Here is a 27,803-nt window from a genome sequence, read left to right as displayed (position 1 = left end):
TTGTTCCTGCATGCATTCATGTTTAATGTGTCATAAAGGATGGTGTTTCATTACGTATTGCTCAGAGTAAACCCATTGGCATTAACTGATGCAAATTAGCCATGCTCATTAATTTCAGTGGGTCTGCTCTGAGTAACATTAAGGGGAATACCACTGAAAACATCTGTATTGCCACTCTGGCCATAAGCAGTTGTGTTCTCTACCGCCTTCAAGAGCCAAATGGAAGGTGCCCTTTGAGGCAAGTTTCCTAGGACTTTTTCAGACTGGTTCTTCTCTGCTGGATGGTCCAATTTCAACAGAGCACTAGTTGCAAAAAAATAAATAAAAATAAATAATAGCAAGAGCTTTTGACATGCATACACTTAGCACTGTTTATAACAGTAATCACTTTATTTATGGATGCTGTGAGCCAGCCAGAAGTAAGATGATAATAATTGTTTGCGGTCTATAATAAGGGAGGGGGTGACACTCACTCTAAATGTCACTCTTGGGATAGAGGGAGAGAAGATGGGAACTCAGCCTGAAGCTGGAAAACTCAAGAGAACTACACTAATTTTTATTTCCTGCCACACGTAGTAGGTGGTCATTCTACAGACATTTTTAATTATTATTGAAAAGAACCAAACTGGACATTTTGGGGGGAAACCTCATAGGCACCCATCCCTTTGGCTTCATTTCCCAGTGGTTTCATAAAAGAGCAACAGAGAATCACTGGCTATACTGTTAGCCACTAAAATGAGTGACCATGCAGATTATCTTATTCTAAGATGTGACATGTAGAATATGAGTCGTACACAAAATTTGTAAGCTATACAAAGTTAGGATGGTGCTATTTGCTCACTGACCTTAGGATTGACCTTAGGAGTATGAAACAGACAAGGATTGATCAATAAAGTTCTCCACTTGGGTGCCAAATCCGAGTTTGGTGATTGGGAGCGTCCATTGACTCATTACCTCCCATTTCCATGTCTTATGTTTTCGCCAGTCATAGCTTGCCATGACATCTACATTGGCAAAGTAGAATTAGCACAGTGTCTTCAAATAATGATTTTGAAACGAGTTTACAAACTTACAATTTGCCAGCTCAGATGTGGCAGCAAAATATGGGTAGCAAAAATCAGGAAGTGGAAGTGGACAGTGGCGTAGCCTGGGGGGTGCAGGGGGGGCCGGCCGCACCGGGCGCAACATCTGGGGTTAGGGGGCGCAAATCCACGGGTTAGGGGGCGCAAATTACTTGCCTTGCCCCGGGTGCTGACAACCCACGCTACGCCACTGGAAGTGGAAACCCAAACACAAGGGAAAGAGGGAAGGAGTGTGAGCCCCAGGGAAGGACCCAGTTGCCAAACCACCATTGATTTGAACCGTGGAGTTTAGAACACAGACTAACGGGCTTTTTTGCTCAGTACATTTTCTTCCCTAATAATGTATGTGTACAGAAAAACTGAATGAATGCCTCCCTTGTACAAAGCATGGAACCACATATAAAATTGATTACAGTATTATGAAGCATGGTTACTGGTGTGCTGAGTAAAGCACTCTAATTTCAAGCCTTTGGTTTATTCAAAACATGTTCTTCAGGGAGGAGTTGTAAACGTATTTGAAACATATCTAAAGAGATTTCTCTTCTGAAAATCCATTTCTTATTTCCCTTTACTCATTTCACAATCTGAGATTTGGGTAATCTGAAATCAATAGTTACAAAAGACTACTCCTATGGTAATTTTCCTACTACGTCTTGAGAACAGCTTATTTCTTTGATATTTTTACAGTTTGTCAGCAGTTCACTATGGGCTGAAGAAGACAAAAGACAGCAGAAAACGGAAATCAGCAAACGGAAAGAGCAAGGCAGTGTTCTGACGAATTCATGGAAAACTAATGGAAAACTCTTCATTTATTTTAACATAGTCTCTTGTCTCTGAGACACTTATAGGCCTGGATGAAACATCTTTGATTTATTTTTTTGCTCATGCATGCATTGATAAATGAGAGGATATCTTTTTGTGGATATAGGGGCATGTTAAGGGTATAGCCTGCATATTTCGATTTCTATTCCCCCCCCCCCAAAAAAAAACCTGTAATGAGGATCCCAAAGGGACACCAGGCCTTGAAATTGGAACTCAAACTGAGGCTGGGACCTTGGCCCAAGGCTGTATACCCTCAGATCTCAGAGTTCTTCTTAAATCCAGAAGAGAAGGTTAGAGGAAAAGAACCCTCTGGTTGGCAGGAAATGTGGAACCTTTGGTTTGGTCAGGCCTGGTGTAAGTACCAGGAACCTACTTATGCATTTCACTGGTAAACAAAGCAGTACCTCTCAAACTCTAGCATCTAACTCAAAACCTCTACATTTAGATTTTTGAGCATATTTCTACTGTAGTCAGTATCCATGAAACTTTCCTTAAAGCATTTCAGCTCCCAGGAATTTTAAATGTCCTCAAAGACCTAGAAATAAAGGTCACACTTTTACTGACCTTATTTGATATTCTCTCAGAAAATACATTTTGAGCATTAGCTAAAGTCCGCTAACATTTTTGTTCAGCTTTGTCAGTCTGAGCTTTGATCTACTGGCAAATAATAAATTAAGAACCACTAGTCTGGTTCAGTACTTGGAGAACAGCACTAAAACTGTTGATACCACAAGCAGCGGAGTATTTGTATAGCTAGTATACTATCCCCCGCCAGGTTACAGTTGAATAGCAAAGGTTTTGCAATCTTAGTAAGACATAAAATTAAAGACTCAACAAAAATATGTGAAAATAAATAAATAAATATTTTTTAAATTTATATCCCGCCCTCCCAGGGCGGCTAACACCAAATCTAAATTACAATAAAACGTAATAGAAAAAAAGTTAATTAAAATACGGCTTAAAATACGGCATAAAATGCAGCCTCATTTTAGTAGTAGCCCATAAATCAAGACCATAAAGGGAGGAAACATCAGATATCCATGCTGGTCCTACATGGGCCAGCAAAAAAGCCAAAGTAAAATTTATATGCCAAATCCTATATAAAGGGTAAGAGTGAGTCTAAGCCGAAGGCCAGGTGCAACAGCTCTGTCTTGCAGGCCCTGCGGAAAGATGTCAAATCCCGAAAGGCCCTGGTCTCTTGTGAAAGAGCGTTCCACCAAGTCGGGGCCAGTGCTGAAAAGGCCCTGGCCCTGGTTGAGACCAATCTAACCTCCTTGAGGCTTGGGACCTCCGAAGTGTTGTTATTTATGGACCTTAAGGTCCTCTGCGGGGGATACTAGGAGAGGCGGTCCCATAGGTCCCATAGGTGTGTGGGTCCTAGGCCGCATAAGGCTTTAAAGGTCAAAACCAGCACCTTAAACCTGACCCTGTACTCCACCGGGAGCCAGTGCAGCTGGTAAAGCCTAATCCAGTTTTGCAAATGGTTCCGGGTGCTTTAAACTGAAGCATGCTTAAGCCTTACACTACTCAGTTCCAGAGCTTCAGCAGCATAATATTCAGAAACATGAAAATACTGTTTTTTAAAAAATGTCTTGGCCTTCTTCCTGAATAATAATAATATTCAGGGTGATTTACAATTTCAAAAAAACAGAAAGATTACCAAATCAGCAACAGAACATGCAAGAAGTTCAAGAATTAAAACTGTGGTTTCCCCCCTGATCTTCCAGGGTTCTTAACTGTGCAGGGAGCTCACCTGGGTAGAGCAGGCTGCAGAAGAGGGGCGTGTGTGTTGCAGGGACACCAATGGAAAAGTGTGGGAGGAGCCACTGTCCCTAATCTCCCCCTCACATGTTGGTAATCACAGGGTGGGGGAAAATTGAATGACTAGGACTAGAGATCTAATGCTTAATGCTGGTAGTTACCTATATCTTTCTGTCAGGATTAGCATGGGTATTCCCGAAAAACCAAGAAGTAAATAACTAGCGTCAAGATTTCACAAAATTCAGCAGTATTGTCAGAATTCACCACATTTTGGACGCACCCAGTAACATAAGATTGCTGAACTATACCACTGGGTAAAATAAGAAATCTTATCACAAAGCCCATGGATACATTTTTAAAATGTTATATATGCTATCTGTAGTTCTGGAAATGTTGACCAAATTATGTTTTGTCATCCCTGAGAGCCAGAAAAAAAAAGATTCAAAAATTAAAGGTAGCCACGTTGACCCATAAGAAAATTTCAAAATCCTGAGTTTGGGCCAGTGCCTTGTGATGCCCCTCTCAAGACCACTTATGGGGATCCCCCTTTAGGTTATGGATCCAGTATCATACTCCCCCCCGCCCAGTCATTTTCCTGACCTGTGGATGACCTGCATTCTCCTGACAGCCCCTTGACACATCATGTCTGATCATTGGATAATGGCTGGTGTTGAAGATTGATAATACCAAGCTAGATGGACCAATGGGTTGACTCAATATTAGGAAGCATTCTTCTTCTTAGCAAGAAAAAACTCTCATTTTTGTTAACAATATTTAGATATGGTGGTGATTTAGTAGACCTGAACTTCACAGTATAGCACAGTCTCTGTCTTCACAATCAGCAGAAAAAAGCCTCTCCTTGAAGAGATTTCCATATTTTCTTTTGCCAAAATAGAATTGGTTGTAAGTACCATGCAGGTTATATGGGCTTGCCCTCTTGCCAAAACAATCTTGAACATCTATCGTATACTGTATAGAAATAACTATGTGATTGTACCCAAAAGGCATTTCAAGAGCAAGAACAAATAGTTTCCCTATGCCAGCTCTGGATCAGCACACTACATTGCTATACTGCAGCAACTCTTTAAAACGAAATGTGCTTCTATATTAGTTATGTGAATCAGGTCTATAGACACTTGCCTTTTCAGAATTATATGAGCAGCTGCTGGAAAGATGCTGCCCACTGCCATTTGGCTGCTATCTATCTATCTATCTATCTATCTATCTATCTATCTATCTATCTATTCTAAATTTCAACATAGGCTGAAAGATTTTCAAAGATTATAAATACAGTGGTATCCAGACACAGTTTTTATACTGTAATATTGAAACCTCCAAGGAAATGTGCTATCTGTGTCCAAATCATAAATGGAGCCTAATTTCCAGCACACCAGAAGTTTTCAATTTTTCATCTGGAGCGATACAGAGTCTGTCCAGCATCTACATTATAGCTCCTGGTGTACTGTACGTATTTCTTACCATATGCTAACGTGAAACAGCGAGAATTCAGATATTCACTTCATTCATTAAAATCCAGATAGCCTATTATTTTCCCCTTGCACTCTAATAGATATTCACTGTCACCATCCAGGCTTCTGATTCAATTTGCCTAAATCCCATCTGAAGAGTAATCCTGATGGAGAATTAATTTAATCACCAATTTCTTCTCAGAACCATCAACTGTGGCTGTTTCTTAATACAAGCATCGGCGCCTGACCTGCCACCAAACGGAAGCCTGGTGAATAGAAAATAGTCAGCGAATCATATACATCAAGATTTTCCAGAGGCGTCGTGAAAATGCTCCCATGAGCCACTTGTGGTAGTCTTCTAAAGAAGCCAGCCTGTTGACCTTCACATGTTTGAACTATAGCACCACGGACAGCAGTGTGGGGAAGGCTGTTCTAGCACATATGAAAGTGTTTAAATTAAAAACTATTCTGATTTATTTTGTTATCACACATATTATGGATGTCCACAGACTGGCAAACTCACTGCCTGGTGACAATGGTGCAAATGCATCGTACTGGAATTTTTTCCTAATCCGAACTAAAATTACAACTGTAAGATTGAGCTAAAATGGGCCAAAAAGTTCAGTCTTTGCTTTCAAGCTGCTCCAACATCAAGCTTGTTTCCTGCGACCAAAAGCCTTATAAAAGGAATGGTGCTTCTAACCAAAATTGTATTATAACATCTATCCAGGCACAGTAGAGAAGCAAGGAAATCTTAGTTATCATCAGGCTACATCCTAGTTAACCAGTATATTACTCACATAGTTCTAGGGCTCTGATCCTAAGCATTTCCCCTGGAAATAGGTCCCACTGAACTCAGTGGAGTTTACTCTGAGTAGACATATTTCAGATTGCATGAATGTAGTCCCAGAGCAATAATTATATCAAGATCTATAAAGTATGAAAAATTCAGCTTGTTAATTAAATGGTCGAGCATTTGAGGCATTTCTGCAGTATCTGCTGATATCAAATACCGATACGAAGCCCTCCACTTGTAAAATGTTACAAAAGCTGCTTTATTTCCACCAATCATACAATATAAATATGTTACATTTAACTTCTACTATAAATACCAAAACTGATATGAACATGTAGATGAAAACATCCCACATCCTTAAAGGAGATATTTGATTGAAATTACTATCAAACAAGTTTTCATTTTTTTAAAGCCTTTCACACATTCCATATTCTCCAGTATTCCCCCTCAAGTTCAAAATCTCCCAAATGTATCTACTGGTGCAGACATAGCTGACAAGAATCCAAGTTTCCTGTAGATAAATATGATGGCTGAAAGTAACTCAAGGCTGAAGGCTTTGGGGGTTGACAGTACCGCGAACAAACGGATCAGATCACTCAAATGAAGAGAGAGAAAAGGTGAAAGCAGTATGGACAGCTGCTTGGCCAATAACCTGGGGACACATACTCTTATCTGTAGGATTGGGGTGACGGGCGGCTGAACTGAGCGCGTTGTAGCAGAGAAAAGGGCAGCAGTGTCTACAGTGAGCAAGATCTATAATGCAAAGTAAAGGCATAATGCAAATTACGATCAAACCGAGAAATGGTACCGTGTTTTGTACTGATGCAGCCCTTACAGTGCTGAAGGTCAAAAGCCAAGGTACGTTCGTACGCCTGGTGTACACTTCAAATGCAGAATGTGTGAAAAGGGTCTCTGTCATTCACTTGAAGATACAGCCGTCTCATAATAAGGGCCGATACAGGAGGGAGAGACATATCAAAGTGGAAAAGGGAAGAGCAGGGCGAGAATAGAAGAAAAATTGGCAGTTTCCTAGAGGGAGAGGGTAGAGATGGCACAGAGTATACTTCAAAGAAGGAGGTGGTGCCAGGAGGAGGGGCACATGTACTGCCTCATTGTGCTAACTTAATTTCCCTATGTGTGGTTTTAGTGGGAAATGTTTAAGAAGTAGTTTTTATGTGCAGTATATAGTGCTACTGATACCCGAGGAAGAATCTCAGCTGTTATTTTTCGGTAACGCACTGTGCTTAAAAATGGGTTTCAGAGGACTCTCCTTGCATAAATATTTAGCAACTAGGTGAATTCAAGTCAATAATGGCTGCTCTGCTCATCATCAATATCTGATTTCCAGACCACATCTTTGTTTTCTTGCAATTTATCTACCGGGCACAATAGATTAACAGTTTTCAACAAAATTATCCTATCAAATGCATATTGACCTGGGTTTTGTTTATTATGAGGTTTGTAACTGTGTACGTTTTAAGATTGTCACAGCACAAATATGTAGAAAAAGGCAGTCCTCAGAAATGACAAAAATGTGTGAAGCTGCTGATTCCTTGCAATGGTTAACCATGTAATGGTGTAACCATATAACAGCATTTCAAGGGTATAATCTAAGGCGTTGGGAAGTCATTTGACATGTTGCCATTGTTAAACAAATAGGAGCCAGAAATCCCATATGATCAACCTCAAATCACCTGAAGATCTCCCAGTAGATCCCAATCGACCCTTTGCCTACCCCTGCTATATACTAATAGAAAACTCATTCTATGAGGGTGGATTTGTATGTAGGCAAAATGACACTACACAAATGGAAGGCAGGAACACATCTGCAGAAATAAAAATTTGAAAAATCTGGAGGAAGCGAGGGGAAACGAAAGGATGAAAAGGCACAAAAACAGCTTAGTTAGGATTCAGCAGGCTTGGTACGTATGGAATGCTGACTGGCTGTTAATTTTTTGTGCCAAGATTGGGAGAAAGATGCAAGCCTTGTTTGTAATAGAACAACCCTGGGAAAAGGTTTGTGCAAGGCTAGAACCTTGAACAAGAGCATTCTATGTTACAATAGGGTTCCATATTTCCATATTTCCCTCCGGATGCAAATTTCGCCATTTCAATTGGCATTTCAATATGGCATTTCAATGTGGCAACCCTATGCTACAACATTCTCTATACTGCTAAAGTAACATGCAGCAGAGCTCAGTATCTGAATAGTGTAGAGAGGATCTGCACCAGTGCTGCAAATGACTACTTGCAGCTGGCACTGGCCTGGAAGATCACAGTATCATATGAGTTGGAGGGGACCACGGGGATCATCTAGTCCAACCCCCTGTAATGCAGGAATCTTTCGCCCAGTGTGGGGCTCGGACCCACAGCCCTGAGATTAAGAGTCTCATGCTCTACCAACTGAGCTATCACTCAGGAGATATCCATACAATATAGAAGAGCAACATGAAAAGCAATGAGTCTCATGGCCCCTTAAAGATTAAACACCTGTATCATGGTTGCAAGCTTCCGGGCACTTCAGGTGAAACCCAGTTCACCAGCTGCATGCATTGTTATACTAAGTTGGCAGGTATGTTTATTATGCATGAGTGTCGTGTTAAAAATGTAAACAGATAGTTCCGAGTGATATGAAATGCCCAAAAATACAGATTGTGAGAAGTATGCAAAACTAGAAAGCAGTGTTGAGGTGTAACAGATATTCTGGCACTGGTACATTCCTAAACACACATAGTGGATAATACAAAATTCTACGGGGAAGATGCCTTAGGGGCAAGATGCAGTATGGGAAAGGTGACCTGGGGATGCTGTTTCAAGGAGGCTCCCATACCATTTTATTATGTAGAGCAGGACGCTGGAGTTGATTTCTGTGTGTTCCGTTTGAAGGGATCAATATATGCATGTGGTGAGGTCCTTGACTTTCAAAATTAGTGTTTTCTCTGACATGATCACTTTGGAGCAATGCTCCCCTGATCTTGTTTGGTCTACTTCTCACAAATTGTGCTCAGCTAGAAAAGTCCTGTTACTATTAGCTCATTCCGTTGCATTTTGTGCAGTCGCAGTCCAAAGCACAGCAAAATGTGCTTAAGTTCCGATGAAATCCATCAGTTCTAGGTGTGCTTAGCAGACGAGAACTGTGCCCTGACCATTTTAATACATGCAGCGACACATCTTTTGAGATAGCGTGCTTCCTCTTCTTCCTCTGAAAGCTACTCAGCTGTTTTTAGGTGCCGTGTGCTTGACTGTGTTTATTACTGACTATCCAAAGTAGTAATTAGCTTGTTAGGTTGTCAGCAAGCAAGTTAATTTCATTTAGTCTTTATTAATTTCACTCCTGCTGGCAATTTCTTTTTAGCTACCTTTGCTCTTGACAACTTGGCAGTGATCTTCTATTCAACAGAGGGAGGATACATAACTATGATATTTTGGAGATGGCATTTATTTGGAAAGGTCTATTAAATTAAATTTAAAATGTTGATAGAGAAAACAGGATGTTCTATTCCAGATTCATAACAGGTTAAGTCAAAGCAAAAGAAGCCCTATGACATTTATCTCACTTTACTGTGACCCACCTTTATAGATACTGCTGTTGCTATTAGTTCTGCCGGGGGGGCGGGGGGAGCATCTGCACATGCCTTTTTCTGCCCTGCACAGCTAACAACCACTTTTTAGAAGGCAATTTACCTTGGAGAAACTGCCTGGGAGAAAAGGATTAAACAACACCTTCCAAATCAAGCCCTCCCCCCAACCTTCATACACACCCCGCCCTTAACAGGGCTGCTAATTAGCAAAACAAAATTCAGTGGACATCCTGTTCACAGATCTCCTGTCTGGTTGTGCTGTCTGGACATCACTTTGTGCTCAGAAGAAATTGGACATCAAAGGTGAGTCACTCAAACAACAGCTTTGTCCATCTTTGTTCACATGAGGAGAGGTGTTTTTTTAATATATACATATATAGGGGGGAGAGGAGTGGGATGGCAGTCTGGAAACCAATCTGAGGGAGGGTCCCAGGGGCTGGGGGGGGGTCTTGATCTGGATGCTGGGGGTATGCTGAGCCAGAAGAAAACTTCGTCCTGGCAACAGTGGATGCCCCAAGTGCAGAGGCAGAGATGTCACCATTGGCCCGTCTCACCTTCTGCTAGAAGGACAGTAGGAAAATCCTGAAGTCTGGAGTCCACAAGAATGTTTGCATTAAATTAGTATGATGTAGGTCAGCCTTCCCCAACCCAGTGCCCTCCAGATGTTGGAATGGTACTTCTGTCATCCCTAAGCACTGGAGGGCACATCTGGAGGGCACTAGGTTGGGGAAAGCTGACCTAAGGCATGTCACTAAACCAAAGGAAAAAAATTTAAAATACCGAACCTTCACAAAGGTAACGAACTCTTCCACCTTGTCATTGGACATCATCAATTTTTTCTGCAGTACTTCGAGTGCCTGTTCACTTTGCTTTGCCAAGCCATGAAGTTGCTGAGAGGCAGTGGTTTCGAGTTCTGTCATGGCACATTCCGCCTCAGCCATTTTAGCTTCTAGATTGGCGAGTTTAAGCTCCTGAAATAAAGCCACATGAAAATGATATTGGTATACTTTTTACTCAAGAGCAAAATACCCTAAAGTGAGTCAATCAAGCCATGAGAGGGATTGCGAGTTTTGTGGATACATAGTGAGTCCACAAAGTCCATTGTGTCCCCTTTCTAGGAAGATTCACTGTAGGGACCACAACTTGGTTCCTTCACCCTTAGAGTGGGTTCTTGTCTGATTTCATGAGGAGTTGGGATACTGCACAGTTAGAAGCTAGAGCAAGAACAAGAACATAAGTTGAAAACTGTATTCAGCTTCCTTTACCATGTTCATTGCTGTCTTCTTCCAGTGTCACATATCTATAAAGGTACCTTTGCTTGATTTGCTTTAGGTTACAATGGTTTTGTACATTACTCTCTCCCAACGGAGCAGCCTGCTACCCTCTCCCATGTCCCCACCATTCTTCCTCAGCTGTTTGGGGTTAAACAAACTCAGAGAAAGGATCTATGTATTGGTGTGTCATACCTGGCTTAAACCTAAGTGCTGTTTCCTTTGGACTGTATCACACAGTTGTGGATTTTCTACCACCGAGTGCCTTGGGCTCATTGAAGCCATTGCTGTCTTAATATGGGCTCAGGGTACGTCCTGCCCATAATACGAATGTAGGGTTTCTGACCCAGTAGGAGACAAGAGTAAGCTTTGAGTTCATACATGGCCTTCATTCCATCTTTCTTTCCCCCTTTTCCTATGTACCAACCCATAAGACAAGGTGAGGCAGCAAGATCCACAGAGGCAGCAGATATGGAATGCATTGCCCCCTGCTGCTGCTGCTGCTGCTACCACTCCTTGGAGGATGGGTCTGTGGACTTCTTAAGCCCCACCCAATGCCACCTCTGCAACGACCTTTTGCTCCTCCCATCCTTGCTCCCGACGTAGAATTTTATCCTCCCCCCCCCGCCCCCATTCCTGATATACATCTTCCCTTACCCGTTCTCCCCTGGTGAGGGAGTGCCATTGTGCGGTTCGCCACAGGTGCCAAAATGCCTTGGGCCAGCCCAACTAGGTAATAGGTAATAAGTAAGGTGGGGTGCGGGTGGCGCTGTGGGTTAAACCACAGAGCCTAGGACTTGCCGATTAGAAGGTTGGCGGTTCAAATCCCCGCGACGGGGTGAGCTCCCGTTGCTTGGTCCCTGCTCCTGCCAACCTAGCAGTTCGAAAGCACGTCAAAGTGCAAGTAGATAAATAGGTACCACTCCGGCAGGAAGGTAAATGGCGTTTCCGTGTGCTGCTCTGGTTTGTCAGAAGTGGCTTAGTCATGCTGGCCACATGACCCAGAAGCTGTACGCCGGCTCCCTGGGCCAATAAAGTGAGATGAGCGCCGCAACCCCAGAGTCGGCCACGACTGGACCTAATGGTCAGGGGTCCCTTTACAGTGGTACCTCGGGTTAAGTACTTAATTCATTCCGGAGGTCCATTCTTAACCTGAAACTGTTCTTAACCTGAAGCATCACTTTAGCTAATGGGGGCCCCTGCTGCCACCGGGCCGCCAGAGCATGATTTCTGTTCTTATCCTGAAGCAAATTTCTTAACCTGAAGCACTATTTCTGGGTTAGCGGAGTGTGTAACCTGAAGTGTATGTAACCTGAAGCGTATGTAACCCGAGGTACCACTGTACCTTTAAGGTGGGAACAAGAACAACACTTAAAACCTCTGTCTCTACCTAAGCTAAAAGAAGAACACGAATGAACCAATGGAGAGCCAAAGATATGCTTTCTACATAGAGCAGGGATGGGGAACCTATGGGCCTTCATATGTTGTTGAACAGCTGTAATTCCTGACGAGTCCACTTCTCCCCCAGCTTCCAAACATTGCATGTCGTTGGTGCTCTCCGGGGGGGGGGGGGGGAGGCATGGGGAACTTGGCACTGTGTGGTGCTTGGAAGCCCATCTGCCACTATTGCCATTGTGTTTGGGAGCCAGGAGAGCAGCAGTGCCTCCAACACCAGACCCTACAGGTTTCTCATCCCTGACCTAAGGATAATGATGGTGGGCACCACAGGAGCATGTTCACATATTCCCTGACTGCCCCAACCAGAAGTTTCAGTCCTTGCTTCTTGAATTGCGCAGAAAACAAGCAGCTCCGCTGAACCCATTTTAGGGTGCTACAAACAGGGGCATATTGAATTTCACTACCTAGGCTAATATCACAGAACATCATACTGTGATTCATTTAATTCATCTTCAAATATGCATTTTGCCATTACATTTGTATCTTGTAAAGGCTCCAAGTCCAAGAGAATAAAAACCACAGAGATACCGTGATGGGTAGAGTGAAAATGCAGAGTTGCTGACCTCACCACTCTTTTCCTTTTGGTAATAAACACTGTACATGAAAAGGTTAGGTAGAAATTAAATATTCTGTGTTTAATCCAAAACAATCTGTAACCATGTACCTTTTTCTCCAGCTCCTCCTTAGCTTTGCGATTCATCTGCTCATATTGTGCCTTTTCTTTTGTAGCTACATTAAGCCTTTGCTTTAGTGAATCAATCGAGGTTTTTTTGTTTGAACAATCTTCCGTCAATGACTTTACCTGAAGTAACACCCAGAGAATAACTGTTATTAGGGGAAACATTTGCATCATTTCGAGGGGAAACCTAAAACCTTTTGCCAAAATAACAACTGCATTTAATTGTAAACATTTCTTTTGCCAGTTTAGGTGAAAAGACCGGCAGCTCTCTTTCAGCTGTTCCTGCAGGGACTGTATCCCATGGAAATCAATAGAACTTATTCACACATAACTGGCTACAGAGCTGCAAGTTCGTAGTTATTACAAAATTCATAGCATTTAGCAAGTAGACAGCTATAAGCATGCAGAAAGTATAGCTACATGGAGAATTAGTGCTTTCAGGTTTTGATGGAGACAAATATTAACCACACAACCCTTCTGTTAGTATCCAACACCTATAGATTTTGTTTGGATCAGCCTTTCTCAAACAACTGTAAAGGAAATGTATTCAAGATCTATGCAATCTATGGTATGCATATACTTTCTCTCCCTGAAATCAAAACATGCAAGATATAATATCACAGCTCTTCAAAACATTGATTTTCTAAAACAGAAACAAAATCAAGGATTCATTTTGCACCTTCCTGGTGTGATTTCCCCTCAACCCCAACCCCCCTCTTTTTGGCTGATGATTTCTTAATGACATCTTATCTCTGACATGGAGGGCAAGAGAGTAGTTCTCTCTGGAACTGACAAGTGCTTAATGGCTGCCGGTGCAGGCTACTTTCAGAGCAACGCAGCCAGCGCCTGATTTTAAAGAGAATCAAAGTAGGGCTCGCCTCGAAAACTATTTCTGCTCTGAGGTTGTACAGTGTGAAGCCTCAGGGGTTCCTCCATGCGAGCCCTGTTTGCTGGGAATAAAAGGGTGCTGGGCAGAGAGTGTAAGGAAGGAGCAATTTCACTTCTCGTCCCTTTAAGCATCTGCAAAATGCATTAAATATTTAGGGAGAAAACAACTTGCAGAATAGCATAAAATGGAATCATTAAATATATAACAGCGAAAGGGATAACATGTCACTGTTATTATAAAGCTAATTGAAATGTAATCTTTTCTTTCTGCTAGATGTTAGATAGAACAAACACATATATTTCACATATAAGGTATTTGAGCTGCATTCTTTTGAAATTAACAAGCACAAGAAAAGCCAGCTTCACTATATACCATATGTACAGAGCAAATCTTTCATTCTCACATTAAATTATTTTACTGTTTAGATAGCACAAATGTGCTCTCTCTATGTATGAATGGAATTATCATGACTGCTGCAATTAATCAATGAAATCTGATAGCATTTCTAAGTGGATACAAATGCAACACTTTTTAAAAAAACAAACAAACAAAACCTCACCAACGGTGTTAATATTTTGATTTTTGTATGTGATGCTCATTTTGGAGGAGGGGGATTAAACACACACAAAACATGACATACCTTTTCTTCAAGAGTTTGTAGTTTTTCATTAAAGCTTTTTTCTTTTTCCTGATTTGCTTTCATGCGCAGCTTCCAATCTTCTATTAAATTCCTTTTCATACTTAGGTCTCTCTCCATTCGAGAAATCCTTCAAATAAGGAGGAATGCAATATCCACAGAATTAGGAAACATTAATACTGTGTGCTTATTTTGAATAATTAAAATGTATGACTCTGATGAGTGCTAATCTTTGTACATTTTGCCAGTGCAAAGGAGTTGAAAATCATTCAATTTTTCTACACATATAAAGATACAACAGATAAATTGAAACTCTGTGGACTTCTGAATTGCAAGCACAACATTATTATGCCAGCAATGCAAATACACAGTACTTCCTACAGTTAATCATACTAAGGTGAGCATACAATTATGAGCAAAGGGAAAGCAGAATATTGCATTATTTTGGTGTAGGCTGACAAAGTGAAGAAGAGGAAGATTGTAATTTACTAAAGTATCAATTTAAAAGTGCAAATATGTGGACTGCCCAGCATGATTTTACACCTTTATTTAGGATGTAGAAAGCTTCATAACAATAAAAAGGAAGGAATTAAAATATGTCTGTGAGTAATATCTGTGGAAAATCAATATGCTGATTTCAAAGACAGCATTGCTTTCACACATAGCATCTCTGAAGGAAATGCAAACTTTTCCATAGCAAATCTGTGGCAAAGGAATTTTAAAAACTGCTGATTGGGTGATATGTGAGACAAACAGGATGCCTATTGCCTTATTACTTGAAACTGTTTTCTTATGGACACAATACTTTATCCAAATAAATCAAATCAGTATGTTGAATATACAGAATACATTGTTGTTGATATCATGTCACATAAAATCAGCAAGAAAACCATGGCATAATAAAAAAGGATAGAAGGAATTTACATTTGAATGGTCACCTAACAGTGTACTGGGAGCAATCGAGTAGATCACCTCCAGCAAAGCGCATTCAGTATTTACTATATAAAATAATGGTAGGGCACAGTCTTATCTAAAATCTAAAAAATGGAGGTGCTGGGTTCTTTAGCTGCATCTTAAGGCATTAATCAATGAAATATGCATTCCATGAATGTATTTTAAAGATACTCCCGTCTTAAAGGTGAAGGAGCCACGTCAATAAAATATTTTTTATTTCCATGATCACACAGTAGTAGGCAGCAGGTTTACTCACTTGCAGGTGTTTCTGTGACTTTAATATTTGACTAGATAATCAATCTACAAATCTATAGTATGCTCTTCTGGAATAAACCAGCATAGTTAAAATACAGTGTTATGCATGTAAAATAAATGAGATGTGATTTTCCGAGTTAATGTTTTTCCGAGTTAAAACTGCAATCCTATAATAAACACTTACCTGGCAGCCAGCCCCACTGAATACAATGGGATGTATTTCTGAGTAAACAGGAATAGGGTTGCAGAGTTAACAAACATAAAAATGAATAAGCCTAACTGCCCTTTTGCACCTTTTACAGATGTAAAACTGGAGATTTAATCCTGTTTAAGCATCTAAACCTTGACTTGTCTTTAAGCCCTTAGGCATTTGTATTTGAAATATTGCTTTTAGCTACGGTGAGGCAATCATTTAGATTTACATCAAGGGATAAGCAAGCCCACTCTGCAATCTGAAATGTGACTGTGGATACTCTTTTTGCTATACAGAAATTATAGTCACTTAACAACTCATCCGTTTTTGTCTTTTGCTTTTAAAGTCATCAGCATGGACTGCTGCAATAGTTTGAAATAGGCATCATAAAGAAAAAAAGAAACTGGATGGAAAATATCACTTCCAGAAAAATGTCTCTACTTGATCCAAAATTCTGTTAAGTAATTACATTTCTGCCACTGGGGGGAACCAGACACAATGGAGAAGCAAAGTGAACCTACTTTTCCTGTAGTTCCCGCATCTGTTCTTCTTTTCGCTGGACTTCATATTTCAAAGATTTAATGGTTGATGACTGTTTAGTGATTTCATTATTTGCATTCTAGATTGAATAAAATATTTATTAAAGCCTCAATAGTGTAGATTTAGAATTATCGAAAATATAACTCATAATGATCTTGTTTCAAACAAAAAAAATTACTGTATAATAGTTTATAGTCTATTTTGATCACTATTAAACAATCATTAGTGTACATCACAGCACAAAAGAATATCTCTTACAGCTTTTGCGCTTAGAAATTCTGCCCTTTAGAAACACTTTGCTAATGTTTCACACTGCTGACTTTATAACCACTAAATGGTTATTTATCAGGGCCAGCCCAGAGGTAGATACATCCCGTCTTATTTGGCAGAAAAAATATTAAACTCTTACAATCGGCTTACAGAAATTTTCCATCAACTGTGTTTCCTCAAAGGATAGGCTTGGGAAACAAAAGGCATATGTCTGAGAGATCTGTGCTTCTTCTCAGTCTTTGGATCTTCAAGATTTGAATGAGACCTATGAGAAACATTACGTAGGAGCAGGAGTTGACCGTATAGATTTTTGGTCTGTTGTCCCATGTCCTCCTTAGGAGTAGTCGCACAGGACACCAGCATCTGGTTCACTTCCTCTACTGTTACTATTTTCACCACCAGCACATCAGAATTTTAGCAGCCTAAACAAGGATGTCCATAGACCTTGTCTTGTCTATGTATACTACTCGGAAGTAGACAGCACAACTCACTGTACACAGATGATCATACGGCCTTAAATCAGTTATTTTAGGCAATTCTGGGGGGAAAGGGAATGTCACAAAAAGAAACCTCTCAGCCTTTTGAAATAATCCTACCATATTTTCCAGAGTGATCAACAGCTAAAATTGGTGGCATGGAACTGCAACAATTAACTTTCATTTCAGAGCAAATGGCATTCTCTTCTTCTCTACCTTTCGATGCAGAAGTGGGAGATGAATTCACCGTAGGTGTGCATTCCTATTTGCAAGTTCAGCCCTTGTTTTGGCCTGGGGAATTTACACATTAGATGTAAAACTCTGAGCGAAGAGAGCGGATAGGCAGTAAAGCCAAACTCTGCTGGAATGTCTCCTGCTCATTGCAGCCTTCTAACTCCCATTAACATTAATGGGAGCCTTGCACATAGTATTCTTCCCCTCAAGGGAAGTATAGACTCTGATGGGTAGAGTATGGGGTAAACTGCAGTTATATTGAGCAGCCTCTTCTGCACTGCTACACCCTTTCACTCACTGGCTTAAAAATAAAATGATAGTTGTTCCTCTAATTAAAATCCAATAATACTGGCAACCCACAGTGCCTTGAAATTCCGACATTTTCTCATGGCAGGGACTATAACGATCCTGTTTTAACATTCATATAATGAAATAAAAATTAAAAGCAGGTTTGCGAAGGATTCAAACGCAACTTGGTAAAGCATGCCAGGAAGTTGAACCTATAATTACTTTTTTTCTTTAAAAAAAAAAAAATTAAGGCTGGCTCTGCATGTTCATAAACACAATCATACTGTAAGGGATGAAAAATAATGTCTAGTTTATACTCCTGAGCCACAAAAAGAATGCAAGTCATAATTCTTGCATTACAGCGCACTTCAACAGGAGCTTTCTCTGGGTAAGGAAAAAGATTTTTCAGAACAGAGCTGCAGTCATTTATTACATTTACCAAAAAAAAAAAGGTGGGGGGGGGAGTGAAATGTTTTCATGTGGTCAAAGCATGCCTAGGATTCCAGCAGTTCTGCATTGGGCATGTCACCCCAACCTGAAATATATGAAGTTTAACCTGAGAATAGTTAAAATGATAGATGGCAGCAGAATAATAACTGAAGTTCTTTAGGCCAACTTGTGCAGCGTGACCTTCATTAAGGCTGAAGTGCAACACGCCGTCAGAGGCGTTTACATGTGCCAAGTGAAAGTGGACACTTGTGCGGAACGTGGGCCTCTGCAAAGAGCTACACAGCAGTGCTTGTGTCCAAGGGGGAAAGTCACCACTTCCTGTGGAAAACAACGCTGCAAAGAAGGAGAAAGGAAATGAAGCAAATCTCTTCCAGCAGTGATTGGTAGGAGTGTTAAGATGCAGGAAGCCTGGTTCTCAAAAACCACTTATTGTGTGGTTAGACTTTGGAATTTGGAAAAGGGGGGGGGGGGGAGATACATGAGTAAGGTACAATCTCGGACTATTTATCCTAAACCTTGCAGGGGAAACTGAGACGCGGGCACAAACGATGATGGTTTTATAACAGGTTCCCAGGAAGTCAGATGCATCGTATAAGTTTATTCCGTTGCTAATAGCTTTCTTAAAATTCTCTTTGCTAAAGTTGTTGGGACAATGCAGGACACACTGAGGGGTGTATTAAGAAGCCACACGGTTAAAACTTTGATATGTGGGTAGCCATAGCAAATCACCATGTTGTGTTTTTCCATACTGCAGCAAGCTTCCAGGTGTATCCCTTGTAACTGCTTGAAAAGCAAGGCAGTCTTATGAACAATAGGCTATACTAGGAAGCCATGTGGTATAAGGATCAGAGTGATAGACTAGGACTGGGAAAACTCCGGTTCAATTCCCAACTCAGCCATGAACCTTACTGGTTGATTTGGCACCAGTCAGCATCTCTCAAACCACCCTACCTCCTAGGGTTGTGGTGAGGATTTTTTTTAAAAATTATTTTTTTGGAAGGGGAGACAAAATATATGCTGCCTTGAGTGAACTGAAGGAAAGGCAGGATATAAATGCAATAAATAATAAAACAATGTTGACTTTGGAAAAGCACTGGGATACTTGATTAGGGTTTTCATGAGTAAGTACTGAGAGACTAACGTAGGGTTCCACTAAAATCTGCTTAACTAAATCAGGAATTAGATTCAGATAGGTAGCCGTGTTGGTCTGACGCAGTCAATATATATACAGTGGTACCTCGGGTTACATACGCTTCAAGTTACAGACTCTGCTAACCCAGAAATAGTGCTTCAGGTTATGAACTTTGCTTCAGGATGAGAACAGAAATCGTGCTCCAGCAGCGCAACGGCAGCAGGAGGCCCCATTAGGTAAAGTGGTGCTTCAGGTTAAGAACAGTTTCAGGTTAAGAACGGACCTCCGGAACGAATTAAGTACTTAACCCGAGGTGTGTGTGTGTGTGTGTGTGTGTGTGTAGTCCAGTAGCATCTTAGAGACCAACTAAGTTTGTTCTTGGTATAAGCTTTCATATCTGAAGAAGTGTGCATGCACACGAAGGCTTATACCAAGAACAAATTTGTTTTAATTTTTTATATAAATCAGGAATGCCATCGCACAGTGCTATGAAGGTTGATTTGGCTCCAATTAAATATTTCATTATCCGCCATCCATGAGATAGGAAAATAACATACGAAAATTCACTACTTTGAAATAGTCTGTCCACAAAGATGAAACCATGGGCTTTCCCCTCCACCCTACCCCAGGGTTTTTCCTTTTACCAAGAGGAGTCGTCTTGCTCTATCTGAATCCGAATTTTAGTATGTTATTTTCTGAGACCTGTGCAAAGTACGGAAGCACTTCTGTGGCCGTCCGGTGCTGGGCTCCCCACCCCTCTCCCTCCCTGCTCAGCACTGGGAAGGCAAGAACGTAACTTTGTCCTGCCTGCCCTGCCAACGGCTACTGGGGATAGTCTAGGTCCTATTGGAATCCAGCTCACATGAGCCAGCAAGGACAACAGTCAGAGATTATCAGAGCTGCAGTGCAACAACAGTATGGGAGAGGCACCATGTTGGTTACTTCTAGCCTATCCAATTCCAGCTATTCCACAATCTCATCTTGTAGCTGCTAATACAATGCCTATTCCATGTTGCTATCAACATTCAAATATCACAAAAGCTTCAGCCTGCATGTACTCTTCCTTTCTGTTTCTCCAACCTGTGCTCTCGATGTACTTTTTGATATTGCCAATGTTTCCATTAAGATTAACCTCCATACTGCAATTCTAACTCCCTCCAAGAAGTCAGGAATGCAAAATAATCATTGTGATAAATGTGATTGGTGGAGTCATGCTGGTTTTTTTAAATGTTCACCAATACTGTTGAACATCAATAGCATTTTCCAATTAGGCTTGAGGCTTTCCCAGAAATATTAGAAAGATTTTCAGACAGGTGTTCCAGAAAGGAAGAAGTTTCTGGTAGTGAACAGCAACAGAGGGTTGAAGAGAATATGACTACAGGGACCTCTTTCTCCTAGATTATATTTTCATACTGTCGCAAAATGCAAGGAGGTCACTATCCTTTCAAACAGCCATAATAGTGATTTATATCCTTCATAGGACACACACATCCAGTGAATATAGCAATTTTAAATCTCACTTCTTATACTGTAAGGACTGGAATCATATGATTTGTCTTAAACACAGCCTAACACTTTCAACAAGCCAGATTTAATCATAGTCCTGAATCTGATTTATTTTCTCTAATCTTTGAACAGATGAAGCGAGCCAGTTCAATTTCATCTGACTGAATGTTAAGTTATTCTTATTTAATTATGGTTGTGTGACCATCATTTAATAGCACATTTACCTAAGCCGCAAGATGCATTTTATTTTTGGTCTTTCAGCGCTTGATACTCTCTTTAGGACATAAAAGTGCAAATTTCATAATAATTTCATAACATGGGCTGTCACCTTCAGTTTACACTGCAGCTGCTTCATTTCCAAATCTACATTCTTGAATGGAGTTGCTGGTGTCATTCCAGTAGGGCCAGATGTCACAGGAGACAGACCCTCTCTCACTTTCATAGACTGGGTCAGGTGGTCCAACTTCCCTTGTAAATCTGATTTTTCTCGCTGCAACTCAGTCAGGTTGGACGTCAGTGTCTGTTTTCCAAAGAAAGTAATAATAGTGACAGTTGTGTTCAATATGCAATAGAGACCAACGTGCTGTATAATTTTACAGTTTAGCATTACGAAACACAACATATGCACCGTGCATTGTCCAAATTGCAAATGGGTTGGCTGATTTCACTGGTTGCAAAACAGACACAACCATATTAAAGAGGAAGAGAGAAAGGAGACAGGCTGCCTTTAGTGATATTTGCCCATCAAAGGGGAGAGGAAAATGATGCTTTAAAGAATAGTTAATACTGTTCCCCACTGCCACTGATATTCCTTGTGATGTGTATGTGAAAACAGTGAAATATTCTCAGATTTCACTTTATGTAGGAAATGTGGATTGAATGTAATGGCCGCTGGAATAAGTTCACATGAATATTCTATTGACAAATGCTATGGAGCAGTGTGCTTTGACTTATTAGGTTTGTAGGACTTGTGGAGGTTAAAGCAAAATAGACCATATGCACTGCAGAACTTCTGTTTGGCTGGTCTTTATGTTGTTGCTTCTTCCGTTCCTCATGTACACACAAGAGCCAGGAAACCACAAATTCCATAACCTTGACCCTGGGGCTGATGTACTTAACTGGTAAAAGCCAAGCTGGAGCACGACAAGATAGCAGATGTTAGTTGTTTATTCCACTGGGTAGGTCTTACCACCCAACACTGCAGCCAAAATGCTTCTCATTTAGCAACATAAATGTTAAGTCCAATTAGCAGATGAGGCTTGTTAGGGATTTAGTTCATATGAATAGAAAGCAAATAAACTATTTCAGTCTTACTGAACTTGACTGACAACGGATCAGGAGCATTTATGCGATGTGAAATGGTGCTGCAGCGTGCGTCTTAAAATGGTAAAATGAAGTATTCAGTATTTACCTTAATTTTGCTATGCTGTGGAATATAGGAACATGTTTTATTCTGTAATAGCTGGAATAATCTTTTACCAGACTGTAGTCAGCAGAAAGCCACCAAGCTTTTAATGGCATAACAGCCGAAGGCTCCTTAAGAGCTCAACAATAGTACTATTTTAATATTCCAAAGATGCTTATAATATGGTAGTTTAACATAAGGAACAATTAGACAAAATGGTATTGCAATCTCTCAGAGGAGCAAAAAACTTCCCTTGTGAAGACTCCCAATTAGACACTGCAAAAGATGCTACCATTTAAAACAGCTAGCTGTAGCTACTTTATATTTTGTACTGAAATAAGGAGATAAGAAACAGATACACTATAATGTTAATCTGAAGGTAGAAGGCAGGAAATAGAAGAAAGGACTTAGGAGGCATGCACAAAAGCAAAGAATGTAGACAGGAAAAGGGAACATTAAAAAAAGAATTGGAAGGAAATATTGGGGGGTTATTAAAACAGACAATGAGCCGCCCCAGAGAAAAATTGGGAGGCAGTGGGTTTGCCCAACATTTATTTTCTCCACAAAGCCTTAAGACTCATGTATTCATTTCTTGCTCCTTTTCACTGATGTCTTCACTAAATTTGCCATGTCTCTCGCTTTAAAACATCAGGACACCTGATAATGTTCATATTTTATCATTTAAATCATTTGTGTGTGCGCATGTGTGTGTATCTCCTGTTCTCTACTACTGAACCTGAAAGACTAGAAGAAGATGGGGAATCACAGGGCTCGTTTAAAATAGGGCAGTGCTTTCTTTTGAGCTGAATAATTTTACTGTGGGGTTGATGGAGGTACAATATATGATCAACACAAACCAGAGCTATATGATATTTATTTTTAATTCAGTGAGGAGGAAAGACACGCAGATAAATTACAATATGTCTGGTGTCAGACGTGTTGTGCCGGCTGGGGTACTTTGCTCACCTTTGGTCCCCACCCTCATTCAGCTCTCTCACCTGTGGCTCCTAGAAGCTGTCAGCATGTGACAGCAGCCACACACACCGGGAATGGCTTCAGCAGGCTGGCTAACCCAGGTGAAAGTAGCTGATGGGTCTCAAACCCTCAGTGAGTTAGGGACTTCCCCTGCATGCAAAGATAGGGTCCGGTTGATTGACCCATAGTGGGTCTAACAGCACGTGCTGTAGAGGGAAGTGAGTAGCAGATGGCACTCATCAACAAGGAAAGGGAGCCCATCTAGGAGAAGGAAAACCCTGATCCTAAACCTCTCTGCCTTGTGGGATATCTTCAGAAGAAGAAAAGGCAAATGAGTAAACCCTACACAAATCTGGAGTGGAGTCACTAAGACTGTTGCATGACACTTCGTATGCCTCCTTCCAGCAACTCCTGCAGCCAAGCTGGTGCCAAACGTATTGTTCTGCTTTCCTTTGAACGACATCAGTGAGGCCAAGATGGGGGTCTTATTTGGGCAGCCTAGGACCTCCATACACAATGCCCTGGCTTGAGCCCTGGGGAGGTCACTTCGGTGCTGCTAACACAGCAGTTTGACTTCACCCCCAGAGGCGCACTCTCAAGACAGATGGTTGCCAACAACAATTCACACTCTATTTTACTTTGTATGATCCTGTGTATATGACATACACCATGTTGGCTGGAGTTGATAGGAGCTGTAGTCTGGGGGCACCAGGTTGGAGAAGGGTAACATACACATAATTATGTTGAAAGCAACGAAGACATTAACTATCAATTGTAAAAGAAACCAACTTTTCCCTAAAAGCTTTAAGCAAAAAACCCACAATTGTTTAATATGAGACTGAAAAACAATGAAACATAACCTATACTCTAGTCACCCCAAAAGCCTCTCCAAACGTCAAGACCCTAATTTACTTATTGACACAATCAGTGGCCCAGATCCATCAAAGTGAGTCTCAACAAGGCTTCTTCAACCTTGGGTCTACACATGTGCTTGGACCAGTGTCGTAGGCTGTTCCCCAGTATGGAAGTGCTCTTCCAGAGCATACAACCTACTTGTCTAAGCTAGCCTTTACAGCTCAAGAGTCAAGAAAGCTTGGGGAAACTTCACTGCATTTGAATATATTTTATTATGTTCTGATGGATGGTGTTTGCTTTTGTAATCTGCTCTGAGCCTTTGAGAAAGGATAGCTTGTAGATCTAGAATCACAGAGTTGAGGTGCCTTCTGTTCAGATCTGTCACTCTAGATCTAGTCTTCCCTATCTCAAGGGCTCTGGACAGGTAACAAAAGCACCTTCCAGCAGAATTGGAACTAAATAGCTATCGATTTATAGTAAAAATGATCTTCATGTCTACCCTATTTATATAAACTTGTAATAGCATTAAAATAGACCTTTCATATAGTACATACCTTGGGAATACTCTTTTAGCACTTAATGATAGGTCATGTTATAATTTAGATTAGACAAAGAAAGGACTGGCACGTTAGTATTAAAAACATAGTAGGGGGTGGTAGCTGAGGGCTTCTGCTTAATCAAGATAATCAAGATACACTTCTTTGCTGATCTGATGAACTCAGTAGATAATAGCAAAAGCCAGCAGATGTATGGATAAGCTGACTGAAGTTAGTGTAAACAGCATGTATTATTCCAAAAACTCTCTAGGTAACTGGCAGCAGGTTAGGATAGCAGCTGTAGACAAAAAACCATCCAATTTCTTTTCTGTAGATATACTTTTAATAGTGATCCTCAGAGGATTTTAATTACCTGTGTGTGTGTTTTATATTGTCCAGGAGCAACAGCAAAACCATAATTAAGGTACTAGAATTTAAATTGGAGACAGTGATATTATTAAGTAAAATGCCTTAAAAACTGACTCGATGCAGTAATGCTTTGTAAAAAGCTTCTGCATAACCGAGTATGTCTGTAGGGTTTTCTTGTAGATCAGCCTTTCCTCTAAGCTCTCAAATAAACTATTTTACCAAAGGCTTCACCCCGAGAAGAAAGGCTTTAGCTTTGAATCATATCTTTGTGTAGTAGATTACACTGCTGTTATATCGTGTTCTAAGAAAGGTTGGAGAAAAATAATTTAACCAAATGCCACATTCTGCGTCATGCACCCCTATTCTGACATCTTTATGAAAATAATTGTCTGAAATGGAAAATTGTAGGTTGTTTTTTTTTAAAGAACATAAGAAAAGCTCTGCTTGGATCAGCCAAAGCAAAGGCCTGTCTAGTCTTGCAGTCACAGTGGCCAGTCAGATACCCATGGAAAGCCCACAAGCAGAATCTGAGTTTGTGTCATGTGGTCCTGGTCCAACCATTTAGGCTCAGGACCACAATACCCCAAGGACCACCTCTCTCCATATGAACCTACTCGGACCCCGAGATCCATCATCTGAGGCCCTTCTTCGTGTGCCACCTCCACGAGAGGTCCAGAAGGTCTGGCAACACAAGAACAGGCTTTTTCTGCAGTGGCTCCCCGTTTATGGAATGCTCTCCCCAGGGAGGCTCGCCGGGTGCCTTCATTATACACCTTCAGAAACAAGGCAAAACGTTCCTCTTTAACCAGGCCTTTGGCTGGTTGACATCCAACCCCCTTTTAAAAATGTGTTGTGGAGGGGGGATTATTGGGATGTTGTTTTTGTTTTTATTATGTATTTTGCGTTTTTATACTGTGATTTTATGTTGTATACCATGTGTGGGAATAGGACAGTATACAAATAATAAACGCAATAATTTATGCTTTAGTCTCATTGAAACTAATGAAATAAACCACCCAAACCACATAATCTATCCAGAGGGCACCATGCTGCCTACCCCTGCTCTAAGATATGTTTGATCTTTACAATGATAATACATTTACCAACACACTAAAAGCAATGTATTACAGGGAGAGTTTGGGGAGGTCATTGCACCTAAGTTTTTATTTGATCAAAGCGCTCCATCTGTAGTTGTAGCCTCCAGCATTATGCGATTGGAAGCACAACGCTCCCCTTCAAAACATTTAGCTACCTTAGTGTACGTTTCCGAGCACAATTCAAAGTGTTGGTGCTGACCTTTAAAGCCCTAAACGGCCTCGGTCCAGTATACCTGAAGGAGCGTCTCCACCCCCATCATTCTGCCCGGACGCTGAGGTCCAGCGCCGAGGGCCTTCTGGCGGTTCCCTCATTGCGAGAAGCAAAGCTACAGGGAACCAGGCAGAGGGCCTTCTCGGTAGTGGCGCCCACCCTGTGGAACGCCCTTCCAGCAGATGTCAAAGTGATAAATAACTACCTGACATTCAAGAGACATCTTAAGGCAGCCCTGTTCAGGGAAGTTTTTAACATGTGATATTTTATTGTATTTTTGGTTTTTATGGAAGCCGCCCAGAGTGGCTGGGGAGGCCCAGCCAGATGGGCGGGGTATAAATAATAAATTATTATTATTATTATTATATATGTTATGAAATTCCCATCAACATCTGAGCATATTCCAATGCTGAGAGTGTAATTTCTCTGGTCATTCGATTTTCCTCCAGAGATTATCCTACTGACTCCTCTAGCATCACTTATACCCAGTCCTCTCTAGTTGACATCGCAGCTCGGATCATCTGTGCGGCATACGAAGGGAATGCCAAAGAGGAACTGAGAGACTGAAAGTAGTTTTTATGGGGACAGGAAGGATGCAAGGCAGGCTGGAATGGCTAAGTGTTGCGGCAGTTATAAATTTATACAGAACTCTGCAAAATTATAGCACCAAATGGGACTAGGTAAGTATACCCATGGTCTTCTATTTCTTGCAGATTTGGAGCTTCATATAGGTAAAATATAGGTAAAAAAAAATTGGGGGACGCGGGTGGCGCTGTGGGTTAAAGCCTCAGCGCCTAGGACTTGCCGATCGAAAGGTCGGCGGTTCGAATCCCCGCGGCGGGGTGCGCTCCCGTTGCTCGGTCCCAGCGCCTGCCAACCTAGCAGTTCGAAAGCACCCCTAAGTGCAAGCAGATAAATAGGGACCGCTTACTAGCGGGAAGGTAAACAGCGTTTCCGTGTGCGGCTCTGGCTCGCCAGAGCAGCGATGTCACGCTGGCCACGTGACCCGGAAGTGTCTCCGGACAGCGCTGGCCCCCGGCCTATAGAGTGAGATGGGCGCACAACCCTAGAGTCTGGCAAGACTGGCCCGTACGGGCAGGGGTACCTTTACCTTTACCTTTATAGGTAAAATATTTATGAAAAACATATGGGACATCAGGCCACTACTGCCTTCAGATAAGAGGCTATAATAATTTAATAACTTGGAATTCCAAGATGCATATTATTTTTCATGCAAGGAAAGGAAAGAAAGGAAGTCTTTCTTCCACCACATAACTACATGGAGAAAAATGGAAATGAGAAATGGCCACCTTGTCAGATAAGACGGACAGAGCAGGGAGGGAAAGAATATCCTTAGTTGCTCAGTTTCATAAGAGCTGCCAAGATTACACATTTATAAACTATTTCCAGATAGTTACTGAAAGATAACAGTGTATTTCGCAAAATGTCAAGCAAATGAAGGTAATGCAGAGGACTTTTTAACGAGTACTTTAGCTAGTTGCTAGACTTCATCAGCCTTTAGAGACCATTAAGTACCCTTTGGTTAATTGGCCAGTGGTAGATTAATCTTTTATTCCAGCAGCACTGTTTTAACACCCCTTGCACTCTGTCA

The 27,803-nt window shown here is 41.1% G+C and overlaps 1 protein-coding gene across 9 annotated transcripts in view; it reads right to left on the bottom strand.

The window, feature by feature from the left end:
* Window positions 1-27,803, bottom strand: part of LOC114587885 (endophilin-A1) — a 277,955-nt gene that overhangs the window by 127,366 nt on the left and 122,786 nt on the right. For all 9 annotated transcript variants that reach the window (XR_013391153.1, XM_077921448.1, XM_028712738.2 and 6 more), the window contains 5 exons: window positions 21,072-21,263; window positions 16,369-16,466; window positions 14,449-14,575; window positions 12,905-13,042; window positions 10,297-10,482 (listed from right to left, as the gene is read on the bottom strand). Coding sequence is in view for 8 of the 9 variants with exons in the window: in XM_077921448.1 (XP_077777574.1) it covers window positions 10,297-10,482; window positions 12,905-13,042; window positions 14,449-14,575; window positions 16,369-16,466; window positions 21,072-21,263 (741 nt within the window). In the remaining variant the exon portion in view is untranslated. The remainder of the gene's footprint in view (window positions 1-10,296; window positions 10,483-12,904; window positions 13,043-14,448; window positions 14,576-16,368; window positions 16,467-21,071; window positions 21,264-27,803) is intronic.

This window comes from Podarcis muralis, chromosome 17 (genome assembly GCF_964188315.1).
Source record: "Podarcis muralis chromosome 17, rPodMur119.hap1.1, whole genome shotgun sequence".
In the NCBI taxonomy this organism is placed as follows: Eukaryota; Metazoa; Chordata; class Lepidosauria; order Squamata; family Lacertidae; genus Podarcis; species Podarcis muralis.
This window is presented reverse-complemented; position numbering and strand designations above follow the sequence as displayed.